The sequence below is a fragment of the Anastrepha obliqua genome, chromosome 2 (assembly GCF_027943255.1).
Source record: "Anastrepha obliqua isolate idAnaObli1 chromosome 2, idAnaObli1_1.0, whole genome shotgun sequence".
In the NCBI taxonomy this organism is placed as follows: Eukaryota; Metazoa; Arthropoda; class Insecta; order Diptera; family Tephritidae; genus Anastrepha; species Anastrepha obliqua.
The window spans coordinates 38021678-38037534 of record NC_072893.1 but is presented as its reverse complement, the minus strand read 5'-3'; the positions used below and the strand labels follow the sequence as shown (position 1 = coordinate 38037534).

The 15857-nt window shown below is 33.5% G+C and overlaps 1 protein-coding gene across 1 annotated transcript; it reads left to right on the top strand.

The window, feature by feature from the left end:
- The first annotated feature begins 2131 nt into the window (after positions 1 to 2131).
- Positions 2132 to 14814, top strand: LOC129238090 (uncharacterized). The gene is made up of 3 exons (XM_054873129.1): positions 2132 to 2281; positions 2341 to 3267; positions 14744 to 14814. Exons 1-3 carry the CDS (start codon positions 2266 to 2268, stop codon positions 14812 to 14814), a joined length of 1014 nt encoding a protein of 337 aa, XP_054729104.1. The 5' UTR covers positions 2132 to 2265.
- Positions 14815 to 15857: the final 1043 nt, after the last annotated feature.

Sequence of the window (15857 nt, the reverse complement as noted above, 5' to 3'; positions counted from 1 at the left end):
TTTTCTGCCGCACATTTTTTATGTGGTGGTCTGATAAAGCGAAAATTATGCAAATAATGTATTTAAGAGTTTTACTATATTACAATTAATAATAACGATATCCTATTAAGACCCCCTCCCCAATTTGGAGTTCACTCTTATTTTTTTGATGTTCATCGTACGGCGTAGTTTGCTGGCAGCTGTTAGAAGATGGGGAATTCATAATATGAAAACGCAGTTTTTATTTAATTAAAATTTTTTTTTTTTGTTATTAATTTTATTTTTCATTTATTTATTTAAAAGAGTAACAGTTATTAATAACTATTCCACTTACAAAATAAGCACTGACTGCCAGGGCCTTCGGCTTATGGTATCTTAACTATGTAGAGTAATTATATAGGTAAGTAACTATACAAGAGAATGGGAGAGAGCAGTTGAGGGAGTATTAGAAGATTAGTGGGTAGTGTGAGTTCGATCGGAGTATAATTTTATATATAGTTGTCGCAAAGAGCTAAAGTTTTAATTTAGTTTTATTTTTTTCATTTTACTTTATTTTAATTTTACTGAATTTCCAAATTAATTTAATGGTATTGTCATCTGTGTTGTTGAGTAGCTTCGAAAGTTCAAGGTTAGGATGAATTGCATTTCTAGTGCATTCCAATCCTGGGTAGGTATCGAGGAGGTGTGTAGTCATGTAGTCGTCTGAGTTGCAAAAAGGGCAGACTGGTTTGACTGTGCCGTTTAGGATGTGAACATGGGTGGCGAAAGTGTGACCGATTTAAAGGCGTGTAAACATCTGGAGCCTCTGAGAAGACATGTGTGTAGGATATATGGGTTTGATGGCAGAACGATTGTACTTTTTGTAGTGGTGTTGGTAATTAATCCATTGGCTATTTACGTTTCCTAAAAAGATTTTAATATAATTTTTAAAATGTGTACTGAAAGATAGCGGCTTCTTTGGCTCTAGTATCAGCGCACTCGTTGCCTTGTATTCCGGCATGACCCGGAACCCACATGATCCTTATGGAATTTTTATTTGATACGATATTATGTCCGTAAATACAAAGTCCAAAATCGATTTTGGATAATAGTAGGGCCTTTGTTACGTTAGTAAGTGTATGTTTTTTGTATTTATTTTTTAATGGAAAAGGAAAATCACTCCACTTCTTCGATTCATACGAATGCCAAACATAAAGAAATATACCGATCTGGCTGAAACTTGGTGTGTGTTCTTCCAAGAAATGCTACTAGCTAAACATGAGCCCGATAAGCGCCAGTAGTGCCAGCAGTGCCATCTCTGGACTCGGACTTTTCAAATGACCCTCGAATGATAATTATTTCCATTAAAAGCAACGTAAAACTGTGAAGCTTTGTATTTGTTGGATAAATTGCAGAAGTAACACCACAAATCAAAAGGGAACCTCGACCTAAAACCTAAAAAGGGATATATGCTCCACATTTTTTTTTAATTTTCTGCATTGCAGTAAGTATTACAAATTATGTGCATACAAAATATGGCAAAATCGGCTGCTGAATTTATGCAAAAAAAAAATAAATAAAACAAAATAAAATAAAATAGAATAAAATAAAATAAAATAAAATAAAATAAAATAAAATAAAATAAAATAAAATAAAATAAAATAAAATAAAATAAAATAAAATAAAATAAAATAAAATAAAATAAAATAAAATAAAACGACAAACTTGCAGCCCTCTTCACCAAGATAATAACCGGCGAAGAAGAATTGCCAAATTTTGCAACGCTTGGTACGACATATATGATTCCAAAATGTGATGAAATCAATGACCCTTCAAAATTCAGGCCCATCACCTGTCTGCCAGTTATTTACAAAATACTTACGTCGTGCATAACTAACATCTTTTATGAGCATATCGAAACACATAATCTGATTGCAGAAGAGCAGAAAGGATGTATACGTGCATCACAAGGTTGTAAAGAGCAACTGATTATAGATCAAGTTGTCCTTGGGCAATCTAAACAGAAGAACAGAAACCTCTATGCAGCTTATATTGACTGGATGAAAGCATTCGATTCGGTTCCACACTCCTGGCTTATTGAAGTACTTCGTATTTACAACTTCAATGCCAATATCATACTCTTTCTAGAAAAAGTTATGCAACGCTGGAGGACAAGAATAAAAATACCTGGCCCGGAAAGCTCTCAATACACAACCGAAATAAACATTCGAAATGGTATCTTTCAAGGTGACTCGTTGAGTCCGCTCTGGTTTGTTCTCAGCATGAACCCCTTAAGTCACATCCTGAATGAGACGGGACATGGGTTTGTATTAAAACACGGACAGTCTGAAAGATTCCGACTGAGCCATCTTTTTTACGTAGATGATTTGAAACTCTACGCCAGCAATTCCAAACATCTAGATAAGCTTTTGAGATGTGTCGAAACCTTCTCCAATGACATTAAAATGCCTATTGGACTTGATAAATGCCGAAAGATCACAATAGTTAAAGGTAAAGTGGTTTCTCGACATGTAACCGCGGAAAGTAGCGGACTCGACATAGCAGAAATGGAGGCAGGAGAGGTATACAAGTACCTTGGAGTTATGCAAAGCAGCAGTATAAATACGATGCAAATGAGGAAAAAACTGATAGCAGAATTTAAAAGGCGCCTTCACGCTATCTGTAAAACCCAACTTAATGGGAAAAACCAAATCCACGCCATTAATTCATTTGTCGTCCCGGTGGTATCGTATAGCTTCGGAATTGTAAAATGGTCATCTACTGAAATAGAAAATCTACAACGAATAATACGCACAATTATGACTAAATACAAGTCACGTCACCCAAAAAGCTCTGTCGTTCGAATGATGCTACCTAGAAAAGCGGGAGGCAGAGGGCAGATTGATGTTGGAGCACTGCATGACAAACTTATCTTGAACATAAGAGCATATTTCCAACATAAGTGTTCCCAATCCGAGCTCCACAAGGCTGCAAGTGCTGCGGATGATAATTATACCCCACTTCGGATGAATCAACCCTACGAAATCAAGAACACAACCACAATAGATGAAAAAATCCAAAGATGGTCTGAAATGGCTATCCACGGCGTATATCGAAAAGACTTGCTGAGCCCACATGTCGACCAAAAATTGTCGCACTTATGGCTTACCAACAGGTCGATATTTGCCGAAACGGAGGGTACCATTTTCGCCATACAAGATGGTGTGATTCCAACGAGAAATTACATTAAATACGTAATGCGAGATCCAAATGCCGCTGCAGACAGATGCCGAAGATGCAATAGTCGAAGTGAGACATTAGACCACGTGCTAGCGGGATGCACCACACTGGCAAACTCTATGTACCTGAAGCGACATAATGACATCGCGAAAATAATCCATCTAAAACTGACGCAGATGTACAACTTCAATCCAAGCAAAATACCGTACTTCAGATACACCCCAGAACCTGTTCAAGAAGACTCCAACTACCTTCTATATTACGACCGAACAATTTTAACAAATGCCACAAGAGACCACAATAGACCAGATATTTTCCTTATTGATAAATCTCAAGCGACTGGTTATATAGTTGATATTGCTGTTCCTCTAAACAGAAACATGCAAAAAACATATGCAGAAAAAATATCCAAATATTCTGACTTAGGCATTGATGTCAAACGCCAGTGGAAGCTAAGGAAGGTGCACATACTACCAATTATCATCTCAGCCCACGGACTAGTGCATAAAAACTTAGCAGACAACGTGAAAACTCTCCAACTCCCAGAATATTTAATTTTCGACATGCAGAAAGCAGCTTTACTCAATTCTTGCCATATAGCCCGAAACTTTTTACAGTAAACGTTTTTCTTGTTAGTAAATTTGTTAACTATTTTGTATAATATTTATATATATATTTAATTGTAATATTTTGTACCTGTTATTGTATAAATTATTGGCTTGCAGCAAAGCTGTCGCCAATTAATGTAAAACACTCCTTCTTTGGGATGCAATAAAAAAAAAAATAAAATAAAATAAAGTAAAATAAAATCGCAAGATGCTACAACGAGCTGTTGAAAAATACAGCTGTCATCCCAGAATTTCTTACAGCCGGAGTAACCTATCTCCTCCCAAAGGACACACCATCTGCTGATCCAGCAAAATATCGCCCAATTACTTGCTTGAGTACCACATACAAGCTCTTGACAAAAATTATTGCTAATCGAATATACGAACATTGTGAAATTAACGGCATTTTATGTGAAGAACAGAAAGGTTGCAGGAAGCGCACAATGGGCTGTAAAGATCAGCTTATTATAGACACTGTAATCACAGGAGTAGCTCTGAGAAGAAGGCGGAACTTAAGCGTTGCTTTTATTGACTACAAAAAAGCTTTTGATTCAATGCCGCATGATTACCTATTAGAAATATTAAGAATTTACAAAATCGATGCTGCCACTGTTGCCCTCTTGGGTCGCATAATGAGCAAGTGGAATACTAAACTGGTATTAAATGGAACTGTTTCAAAACTAATCTCAATCAAACGTGGTATATTCCAAGGGGATGCCTTAAGCCCCCTATGGTTCTGCATTGGCCTCAACCCGCTTAGCAGGCTTCTTACACATAAGCAAAACGGCTTTACACTTAAAACAGAAATAAGAGAGCATACGTTCAACCATCTTCTATTTGTTGATGACTTGAAACTTTACGCAAACAAAAAGCATAAGCTTCATGAGCTGATAGATGTCACTAAAGCTTTCAGTGATGACGTAGGAATGGAATTTGGGACAGATAAGTGCAAAATAATACATCTAATTAGAGGTCAGCTTGATGAAACCGAAGAAAACTACGCAGTAGATCAAAATATTATTATAGACAACTTGCATAGCAGCGAATCTTATAAATATTTAGGATTTCTGCAACTTAAAGGAATCAACCACACGCTAGTAAAACAAAACCTCATTAACAAATTTGAGGCACGACTGAAAGCTGTATTAAAAACTAGTCTGAACAGTGGAAATAAATGCAAAGCAATTAATACCTGGGCCATACCTCTTTTGACATACTCGTTTGGAGTAATAAAATGGTCTCAGACAGACATACTTCGGATTGAAACGCTGATACGCACCAAAGTTCCAAAGCCATTACCCTCAAAGCGCTGTGGAAAGAATATCCCTTCCTCGAAACGTTGGTGGGAGAGGAATCATCAATATAGCGCGCCTACACTTCTCGCAAACTTTAAAGCTACGTACATATTTTCTAAGCAGCGAGTCCTATCTATTTAAAGCTATCGCTAGGGCAGGTAATGGCTTTACCCCGCTCAGTTTGATGGAGCAGAATTTCCCAGTACCTGAGGGGGTTAAATCCCCCGCAGAAATGATCTCAGCATGGAAGGCAAAAACAATACACGGTGCCCATCCGCATGATCTCGAAATGGAATGGATAGACGCACAATCATCCAATTTATGGTTGAAAAAAGGAAAGCTATTTTCTGAAACAGAAGGTTTCGCAATCGCTATCCAAGACCGAGTTATTCCAACAAGGAATTTCCGAAGGTCGATACATGGCGAGGCAATAGAAGAGAGATGCCGAAGGTGCGGCATTTACGGCGAAACAATCGACCATGTAATTGCTGGATGTAGCGTACTTGCACCCCGTGAATATGTCATGAGACATAACAATATAGCAAAGATCCTCCACCAACAACTTGCGATAAAACACGGTCTCTTACAAGCAGAAGTCTTGTATTTTAAATATGAACCAAAGGCAATATTGGACAATGCAAATTTTAAACTGTACTGGGACAGATTTATTTCCACAGATCAAACCGCAGCTGCCAACAAACCTGACATCATCTTGTTCGACAAGATAAATAAAACAATCGAAGTAATCGATATAGCGGTGCCCCTTAATCGCAACATCCAAAGCACATACTCCACCAAAGTATCGAAGTATGCACCTTTGGCCATAGAACTGAAACGTATGTACAAAGCGAGGGAAGTGAATATAATTCCAATAATTATATCGTCCACTGGATTAGTGCCTAAGCATTTAATAGGTCTATGAATAAGTTCGTGCGGTTTTTTTTCGAAATTTGAATTTCGGATCATTCCCATGGCTTTTAAACGTTTGGAAATGGTTGATTAATCAACTCCCAAAGTTTTTGCAACCTCTTCTTGCGTTTGAGCCGGATCTTGATCGAGCAATTCCTCCAATTCGGTATCCATGAACTTTGGCGGCGCACCCTCGCGCTCTTCGTCTTCCAAGCCAAAATCACCACTTTTAAAGCGTGCAAACCACTTCTGGCACGTTCGCTCAGCTAGAGCATGCTCACCATAAACTTCCACCAAGATACGATGACTTTCGGCTGCTTTTTTCTTCATATTAAAGAATTCCCCGCAAAAACACATTATTTGGCACGAAATTCGACATTTTCAAGTGTGGTAAAAATATTGTTGTTTACGCTTCAAATAAAAAACTTATACTGACGTTTGTGCCTTACGACAGTAGCTCTCCAATGAATGTTTGGAAATGTGGATCGATGGAATAATAATCAAGTTACGCCATCTGTTGTAAAACCGCACGAACTTATCCATATTAATAAAAAACTTGAAAAAGTATGACTGCCAACACCTCTTAGAAGACATGCAGAAGTCGACCATACTGGACACATGTGCAATAGTTCGTAGATTTTTAAATATTTAAGCAATAGCAATCGCATGGGCGTAGAACTTGGACTACGCTCCACCAGAGCACAATCCCTTGAAAATTTTATCCGGGATGTGTAATCTCCGGCAATAGCCGAGATGGATTAAGCTCAAGTAAAATAAAACAAAAAAAGTAATAAATTAAAATAAAATAAAATGAGCAAACACTTTTATAAATTCGCAAAAAATTTTGGTAGAATATAATATAAAATAATATAAAATAAAATAAGATAAAATAAAATAAAATAAAATAAAATAAAATAAAATAAAATAAAATAAAATAAAATAAAATAAAATAAAATAAAATAAAATAAAATAAAATATATTAAAATAAAATAAAATAAAATAAAATACGACAACGTTCGACATGCAGAAAGTAGCTTTACTCAATTCTTGTCATATAGTCCGAAACTTTTTACAGTAAACGTTTTTCTTGTTAGTAAATTTGTTAACTATTTTGTATAATATTTACATATATATTTAATTTAATATTTTGTACCTGTTATAAATTATTGGCTTGCAGCTAAGATGTCGCCAATTAATGTAAATCACTCCTTTTTTGGGATGCAATAAAATAAAATAAAATAAAATAAAGTATAATAAAATAAAACAAAAAAATAATGAATTAAAATAAAATAAAATGAGCAAACACTTTTGTAAATTCGCAAAAAATTTTGTAGGAATATTTGGAACCTAATTATCTTGAATTGCTACAAAACTGACCTAAGGAATTTTAAAACCTAAGGTAAAGTAATATAAGGCTTTAAATTAATTCACCTACAACTTTACTTACTTCATCCTTAGATTTCAGATTCACAAGTAAAAAGTCGCCCTTTAAGGTTTGCTGTCGAAGAAACCGCATTTTTTTTTATATTGCAATACAAAATGTAAAGCAAACTAACAGCCTAAGCAAAACGCAATAGCAACACCAAAAATAGCTTATTGTTCATTCAAGAGCAGATAGTCTTGCCGAGTAATGTAGAGGGATGCAAAACTTATATGTACAATTTACAAATAAAAGCCATGCTATAAAATTGCAATACAAAATAGCCACATAAAAGAATCGCATTACATAAAATGCATTAGAAAGCGCCACATGCAACATATACACAAAGCACATACACTCGAAGAAGAGCATTGAAATATAGCCACGCCATATTCTTCCTCCATTCAAATGCACTGAAATTGTTTCTATAGTCTCGCTGGGATTCCCTCATACCTCGACGTTCTTTCACTTTTCCCACTCATAAAATGGCATGCGCCGTCAATTCTACTTCGGCTCTATTGAAACATAAAAATTATAGTGGCAGATATTTACAAGCTATCACACACTTAAGTAAAAATTTGTATACAGCAAATACCTTTGTTGTAGATGTCCTCATACTACATATTGTGAGTACATTTGTAGAACAAAGATATGTTTAATAAAAGTTGTCCTACTTTTGATTTTTTGTGACCAAGTAGTAAAATTACTTTGAAGTGCGGGATTATAGAGCTAACTGTAGTGGAATAAGAGCGAGAAAGTGAGAAAAAAGTAAGTAATAAAATATAGTAAATGTTTCATAAATGCAGGTGGGTAATAAAAAGAGCCTTCAGAATAAATTATTAAAATAATAATGTAGTTCATATATTTCTATAATTTTTAATTTTGACGTGATAACGTCTTATAATTCGATGTAGCCGGCTGCACGCATCAAAAAATACGGCGTGACATTGCTCATACAGCGTTACCTTGCTCATGCGGTGTTATCTTTCTTATGCGGCGTTACCTTGCTTAAACTGCAAGCGAGAGCGCGGAACGATCGACAAAGATGCACAGTCGTCCCCCGTGTTCGACAACGTTCGACACCTGTGGCTCTCTCCTACTTGAGTGAGAAAAGTATCAGAGGAAGAGAGAGGAAGAAATAGAAACAGAGATAAAGGTAGTTCGTCCTGTGAGAATTTTCCAGATTCCTTGACAAATCTGTAAATATCCTCCAGCTTTAGAGAAGGAACATAACTCATTCTCACGACATCGGAACCCAAAACTCGTAGCCGTGCTCTAGCAAAGGCAGGACACTCACAGGGAAAGTGCTCTGTGCTATCCGCCTCCTCCAAGCAAGACAGGCTCATTGGGTCCTTAATGATTTCAATGATGGTCATATGGTGAGTTGTGTCCTGTAATAATACCCACCATCAACCGAACGTCTTCTCTTCTAAGTTTTAGTAGAGAGTTTGACAGTTTTCTGTTCGGACTTGTCACAAAATACTTTGCAGTTCTGCAGCGTTATAGACCGGACCATCGCTCGTTATGTAAATTGCATAGAAAATCGCTGATCCAATTGTTGATTCCTGCAGAACTGATTCAGATTATTGGCTCTGGCCCTTGTGGGTGAACTCCTGATCCACGGTTGGCCAATTCATGGGCAATTTCGTTTCCTTGAACGCTGGAGTGTCGTGGAACCCTTATAAGTACAAGCCTGTTTTTTCTTGGGACAGAATTAAGCTTCTTCTTACATTCTTGAACAGTCTGTGGATTTTTTTTTTAAGTGTTTTTAAAAGTAAACTAATAGGACTATGAATAAGTTCCTTGCGGTTTTACAACAGATGGCGTAACTTGATTATTATTCCATCGATCCACATTTCCAAAAATTCATTGGAGAGCTACTGTCGTAAGGCACAAACGTCAGTATAAGTTTTTTTTTATTTGAAGCGTAAACAACAATATTTTTACCACACTTGAAAATGTCGAATTTCGTGCCAAATAATGTGTTTTTGCGGGGAATTTTTTAATATGAAGAAAAAAGCAGCCGAAAGTCATCGTATCTTGGTGGAAGTTTATGGTGAGCATGCTCTAGCTGAGCGAACGTGCCAGAAGTGGTTTGCACGCTTTAAAAGTGGTGATTTTGGCTTGGAAGACGAAGAGCGCGAGGGTGCGCCGCCAAAGTTCATGGATACCGAATTGGAGGAATTGCTCGATCAAGATCCGGCTCAAACGCAAGAAGAGGTTGCAAAAACTTTGGGAGTTGATCAATCAACCATTTCCAAACGTTTAAAAGCCATGGGAATGATCCGAAAGGTAGGCCATTGGGTGCCGTATGAATTGAAGCCAAGAGACGTTGAACGCCGTTTTATGGCATGCGAACAACTGCTTCAACGGCACAAAAGAAAGGGTTTTTTGCATCGAATTGTGACTGGCGATGAAAAGTGGGTCCATTACGACAATCCAAAACGTCGGGCAACGTATGGATACCCTGGCCATGCTTCAACATCGACGTCGGCGCAGAATATTCATGGCCTGAAGGTTATGCTGTGTATCTGGTGGGACCAGCTGGGTGTTGTGTATTATGAGCTACTGAAACCGAATGAAACGATTACGGGGGATGTCTACCGACGACAATTGATGCGTTTGAGCCGAGCACTGCGAGAAAAACGGCCGCAATACGCCGATAGACACGACAAAGTTATTTTGCAACATGACAATGCTCGGCCACATGTTGCACAAGTGGTCAAAACATACTTAGAAACGCTCAAATGGGATGTCCTACCCCACCCGCTGTATAGTCCAGACCTTGCGCCATCCGATTACTATCTCTTCCGATCGATGCAACATGGCCTGGCTGACCAGCACTTCCGTAATTACGATGAAGTCAAAAAATGGATCGATTCGTGGATTGCGGCAAAACCGACCGAATTTTTCACAAAGGGAATCCGTGAATTGCCAGAAAGATGGGAAAAAGTAGTAGCAAGCGATGGACAATACTTTGAATATTAAATTTGTAACCATTTTACGTCAATAAAGTTTCAAATTTCGAAAAAAAACCGCATGAACTTATTCATAGTCCTATTAGCACACATGATATGCGCATTAAAAGAAAAGTCATTGTTGTATGATATTGTTCTTGTAATCGATAATATATATAAATTTTATAATACATCACTAATCAGATTTTTTTCCATTTTTTATTTCCTTTTTTTTTTTTGCTTATCGGGGTTATAAATTTGAATTAACAATATAAAATCAACAGATAATTTCGAATGTTTTGCTCTACTAATAAACAACAGAAGTGACTTGAATTTCTTCAGATTTCTGCTAAAAATTACAAAAAGAGAATAGAAACTCTCCAAAAAATTGAGCAAAAAATATTTTTTTTTCAAAAATTTGTTTCTAAAATTTAAAATTTTTAATATAAAAATGCTAGAAATGGCCAAAAACGACATCTCCAAAAATTTTAACATATATAATTTTTTTTTTCAAAAATTTTGTTTTAGGTATATTTGATTTTAAAAAAATCTAAATATAAAAATGGCAAAAATTCCCTAAAAATATGAGCAAAAAAATTTTTTTGGTAAAAAAAAATTTCAAAAAACAATATTTTTATTCGTAAAAAAAATCTAAAAATGACGACAAAATGCTCTAACTTTTCAGCAAAAAAAAATTTTAGGGAATATTTTATTGTAAAAAAGTGTCTTTTTTCTTAAGTTTCTTATACTCGTATTCTACAAAATGACAAAAAAAATTCCCTAATTTTTCAAAAACAAATTTTTTTCCTCAAAACTTTTTTTAGGCATATTTTATTGTAAAAAAGTAAAAAGATTAATGTAAAAAAAGTGCTAAAAATGACAAAAAGAGAAAAGAAATTCTTCAAAAATTAGGGCAAATATATATATACACGGCCGCCGTAGTCGAATGGGTTGGTGCGTGATTAGCATTCGGAATTCACAGAGAGGTCGTTGGTTCGAATCTCGGTGAAAGCAATCGCCCCTCGGCAGGCAATGGCAAACCTCCGAGTGTATTTCTGCCATGAAAAAGCTCCTCATAAAAATATCTGCCGTTCGGAGCCGGCTTGAAACTGTAGGTCCCTCCATTTGTGGAACAACATCAAGACGCACACCACAAATAGGAGGAGGAGCTCGGCCAAACACCTAATAGAAGTGTACGTGCCAATTATTTTTTTTTTTATATATATACACTGTATATATACAAGTAAATGATATGCGCATTAAAAGAAAAGTCATTGTTGTATGTTATTGCTTTTCTAATTGATAATATATATAAATTTTAAAATATGTCACTAAAATTTCCACAAATTTGTTTTCCATTTTTTCCAGAGAATAGAAACTCTCCAAAACTTTGAGCAAAAAATAGTTTGTTTTTTTTCAAAATATAAAATTTATTATTTTTAATATAAAAATGCTAGAAATGGCAAAAAAACATCTCCAAAAATTTTAACATAAATATATAATTTTTTTTTTTTCAAAAATTTGGTTTTAGCTATAATTTATTGTAAAAAATCTAAATATAAAAATAACAAAACTAACTAACTAACAAAAAAAAAGTTCCCTAACTTTTAAGCAACAAATGTTTTCCCCCTAAACTTTTTTTAGGCACATTTTATTGCAAAAAAAATTTTTTTAAGTGTATTATATTCTAAAAAATTACAAAAAAATTCTTTAATTTTTCAGCAACAAATTTATTTCCCCAAACATTTTTTGTAAGCATATTATATTACAAGAAAGGAAGAAGCTTAATCTCTAAAAGTTCTAAAAATTACCAAAAGAGAAAAGGAATTCTTCAAAAATTAGAACAAAAATATATATAAAGAGCTTAAAAAAATATATACAGACAAAAAAAAAGAACAAATTAGAAAAAAAGAAAAGGACGAAAGGTTGTAGCAGGAATTTTTTTTTTTTTTTTAATATAAAAATACTAAAAATGACAAAAAAAAATCTACAAAAATTTGAATAAAAAATATTTTTGTTACTCAAACATTGTTTTTAGATATGTTATAAGGCGTAAAATTACAGTTTCATTTACCGTTACATAAACACAAATGTTTTTGCATAAAAATCTGTATTTGTAATTTGTTAACAGAATAAACGATTTGTTTTTGCCTTTCTGTTATGAACTATAAATTATTTGCATTATCTCCGTCCAGTACAAGGGGTTAATAAATGAGCACTGCGGAGAAAACTTTTTGTTTAGACTTTCATGTGGGATGTCGCGCACAAAAATACATATCGGCCAGATCAACCGACTCACGCGACAGTTTTGGTTGTTTCCTTAGCATTGAAAAAAGAAATGCATCTGAGTCATCTACTAAAGCATGAAGAGCACTGTATGTAATATGTATCATATTAAGTTGGACCAATGCGTTTTTATAAATATTTATTTAATATTTAGGAAAACAGGCGCGCGGGCACCTCAAATTAATATAGAGTTTCTCTAGTGAAATACAGTTGCATATATAAATACTATCACAAACATATTTAGGGAAGTAAAAAGTACTTAGTGTTTTTTTGTTTCTTCATTTCAATGTTAAAATTAAAATAACTATATTCATCCTTTTGCACTGGTTACACGGTTTTCTGACTAACCTTTAATTCTTAGGCGATAGAAAATGAAGGCTGTCTGATCACGATGTTTATGTACCTACCACAACGGAATTGTTGGAACCAAAGCTTCGATGCTGAGCGATTTCATGTCAAGCAATCCGAGTATTTTTTACCTTGTCGTATATTTTTTCAAAATTAGTTTATTGGTAGACTTGACTATAGCAAGAAGTAAACAGAAATAATTTTGAAAAAAGAAATGTTTAATACCCGTATTGAAATTTATTCAACACTGAAGATTTTGTTACAGAGTTTTTAAAGTCAAGTATTCTCAGCTTTTTTTAGCATGTTTATAAGTTTTTATTTTAATTTTTTTAGTAGTTTTTAATATATATTTTTTTCTGTGTTCAAAACTTATGAGAAATCTTTTTTTATGTCATTAATGTATATCTTGGTTGCTTTTTAGAACTTTTATAGTTTTAAAATTTATATAATTTTTATTTTTATGTTTTAGTGTTTTTTAATACTTTGTTTTTATGTTCAAAACCTTTGGAAGATAATTTTATTTTCAATTTTTGTAAATTTCTAAAGCTTCCGCCTCACATTTTTATCTTATTTTTGTCATTAATGCAAAATATCTTTGGTTCTTTTTAACATTTTTATAATTTTTTAATATTTGTTTGGTCCAAAACTTTAAGGAAATACAATGTATTTTTTTTTTTTGTTTTTCTTTTGTAAGAAATTCTACCTCATTCTACCTGTTTTATTATTTTGGTCATTAATGGCTCTTTTTAAATTTTTTAATATTTTTAGAATTTTTTATTTTTATTTTGGTAGTATTTTTTAATATTGTTTTTTTTTTGTTGAAAACTTTTGGGAAATTTAATGTTTTTTTCTTTTTCTTTTGTTATTATTGAGAAATCCTACCTCCCTTTTTTTGTTACTTTTGTCATTAATGGCTCTTTTTAGAATTTTTAATATTTTTATAATTTTTATTTTTATTTTTTTAGTACTTTTTAGTATCTTTTAGTGTTTTTTTTTGTGTTTCTTTTCTGCAATTATGCTCGAACCTTTTTTAGCTAGCATTTTTAAATTTTTTATTATTTGTATAATTTTTTAGTATTTAAAATTTTTTTTTTTGTACTCAAAACTTTTGGGAAATACAATTTTTTTTCTTTTCGTGTAATTTTCTAAAAATCACGGCTCAAATTTTTTCTTATTTTTGTCATTAATGTGAAACATCTCTTTTTAGCATTTTTATAATTGTTTAGTTTTATTTATATAGTATTTTTTAATATTTTTTTTTCGTTCAAAACTTTTGGGAAATAAAATTTATTTTTTTAATTTTTTTTTCTTTCTTTTGTAATTTTTGAGAAATCCTACCTCACATTTATTTTTTTTTTTATTTTTGTCATTAATGTGATTTCGGCTCTTTTTAGCATTTTTATAATTTTTATTTTTATTTTTGTAATATCTTTTGGTATTTTTTTATTTTGTGTTCAGAACTTTTGTGACATACAACTTTTCTTTTTTTGATTCTTAGATAATCCCCTCTTAGATTTTTTTCTTATTTTATTAATATAAAACATCTTCGACTCATTTTTAGCTAGCATTTTTATAATTTTTTATTACTTGTATAATTTTTTAGTATTTTAAAATTTTTTTTTCATGTTAAAAATTTTTGGAAAATAAATATTTTTTTCTTTTATTTTTGGAATTTTTGGCAAATTGCGCCTCAGATTTTTTCCTTATTTTTCTCATTTACAGCTGAGCCTATGTTCAGTACTGCTTGGAAGTTTCATAGTGGGAGTTACATACAAATACCCACAGCTCACTAAAGACATCCAGCGGAAAATATTCAGAACATTTTACTTCATCTAAGGTAAAACATTTCAAATAACTCAACATTCTTTACTTTGATTCAAATTCTATCAATTACTCGTTTGCTTTATTTTGAATATTTGAAGGCTTATCTGGCCAGTAAAATTCCACGCGTAAAATGTAAAATTGCGTTACTTTTCATGCGTAGGCCGGAATATTTGTACGCGGCGATTATATACGCACATATTTAAAACATTTGTACTTCTATGACAGCTTCCAATTTTAAAAGAATGAGATATATTGCTTACATGTACGCATGCAATCGTCCCAATGCGCGCAATGTAGTGCCCACTGAAGTATCAAAGGACAGCAACCAAAGGGTTTTAGAGCAAATGCGTAAATGTGGCTGTGTTGTTGTACATGTGATTTTTTTTATTTATCTGCTGTTGATGTGGCTGCGATTTTTACGCAATTGGGAATGTCACGAAATTCCTTACTTGTGTTGGTGGAAGAGCTGTTTAAAATGAACTGGAGAAAAGGCCGTGAAGTTCAGTGACCAAACCCCTTTGCAGTTATTTGGGGCTGTAGATGATATAAACAAATGACCCCTTCAAAGGGTGGCTTATTTATATTGTGGAGCATCATATAATATTAAATTAAAAATTAAATCGTAAAAATGTGCTGCCTACACTAAACAAGGCAATTTAAATTTTCATAACGGCGTAGAAATATTTACAAGTACAGCGACGCTTATAAAAATGTCGAAAATAGAAATGAATGCAGTTTATTATTTTCTGTTGTGTATTTTTGCAATAACTTTTTAAGTTATGTTGTGTTGACGTCATTTTGCTTGATGATATCGGAATTAGATAATTTTTATTGTTTGAGTTTATCTTGTGAGGTCAGTGGATCGAAAATATGAATAATTAATCCCTAAATTGAAGCGAAAACACAAGAATATATAAAGATTAGCACAGCTTTGTTGAGAGATGGAATTGAAACCGATTTTGGAATCCTGGTAGGGCGCAGACGAATGAGAATTAAGTGGCAGTCAGGCAGC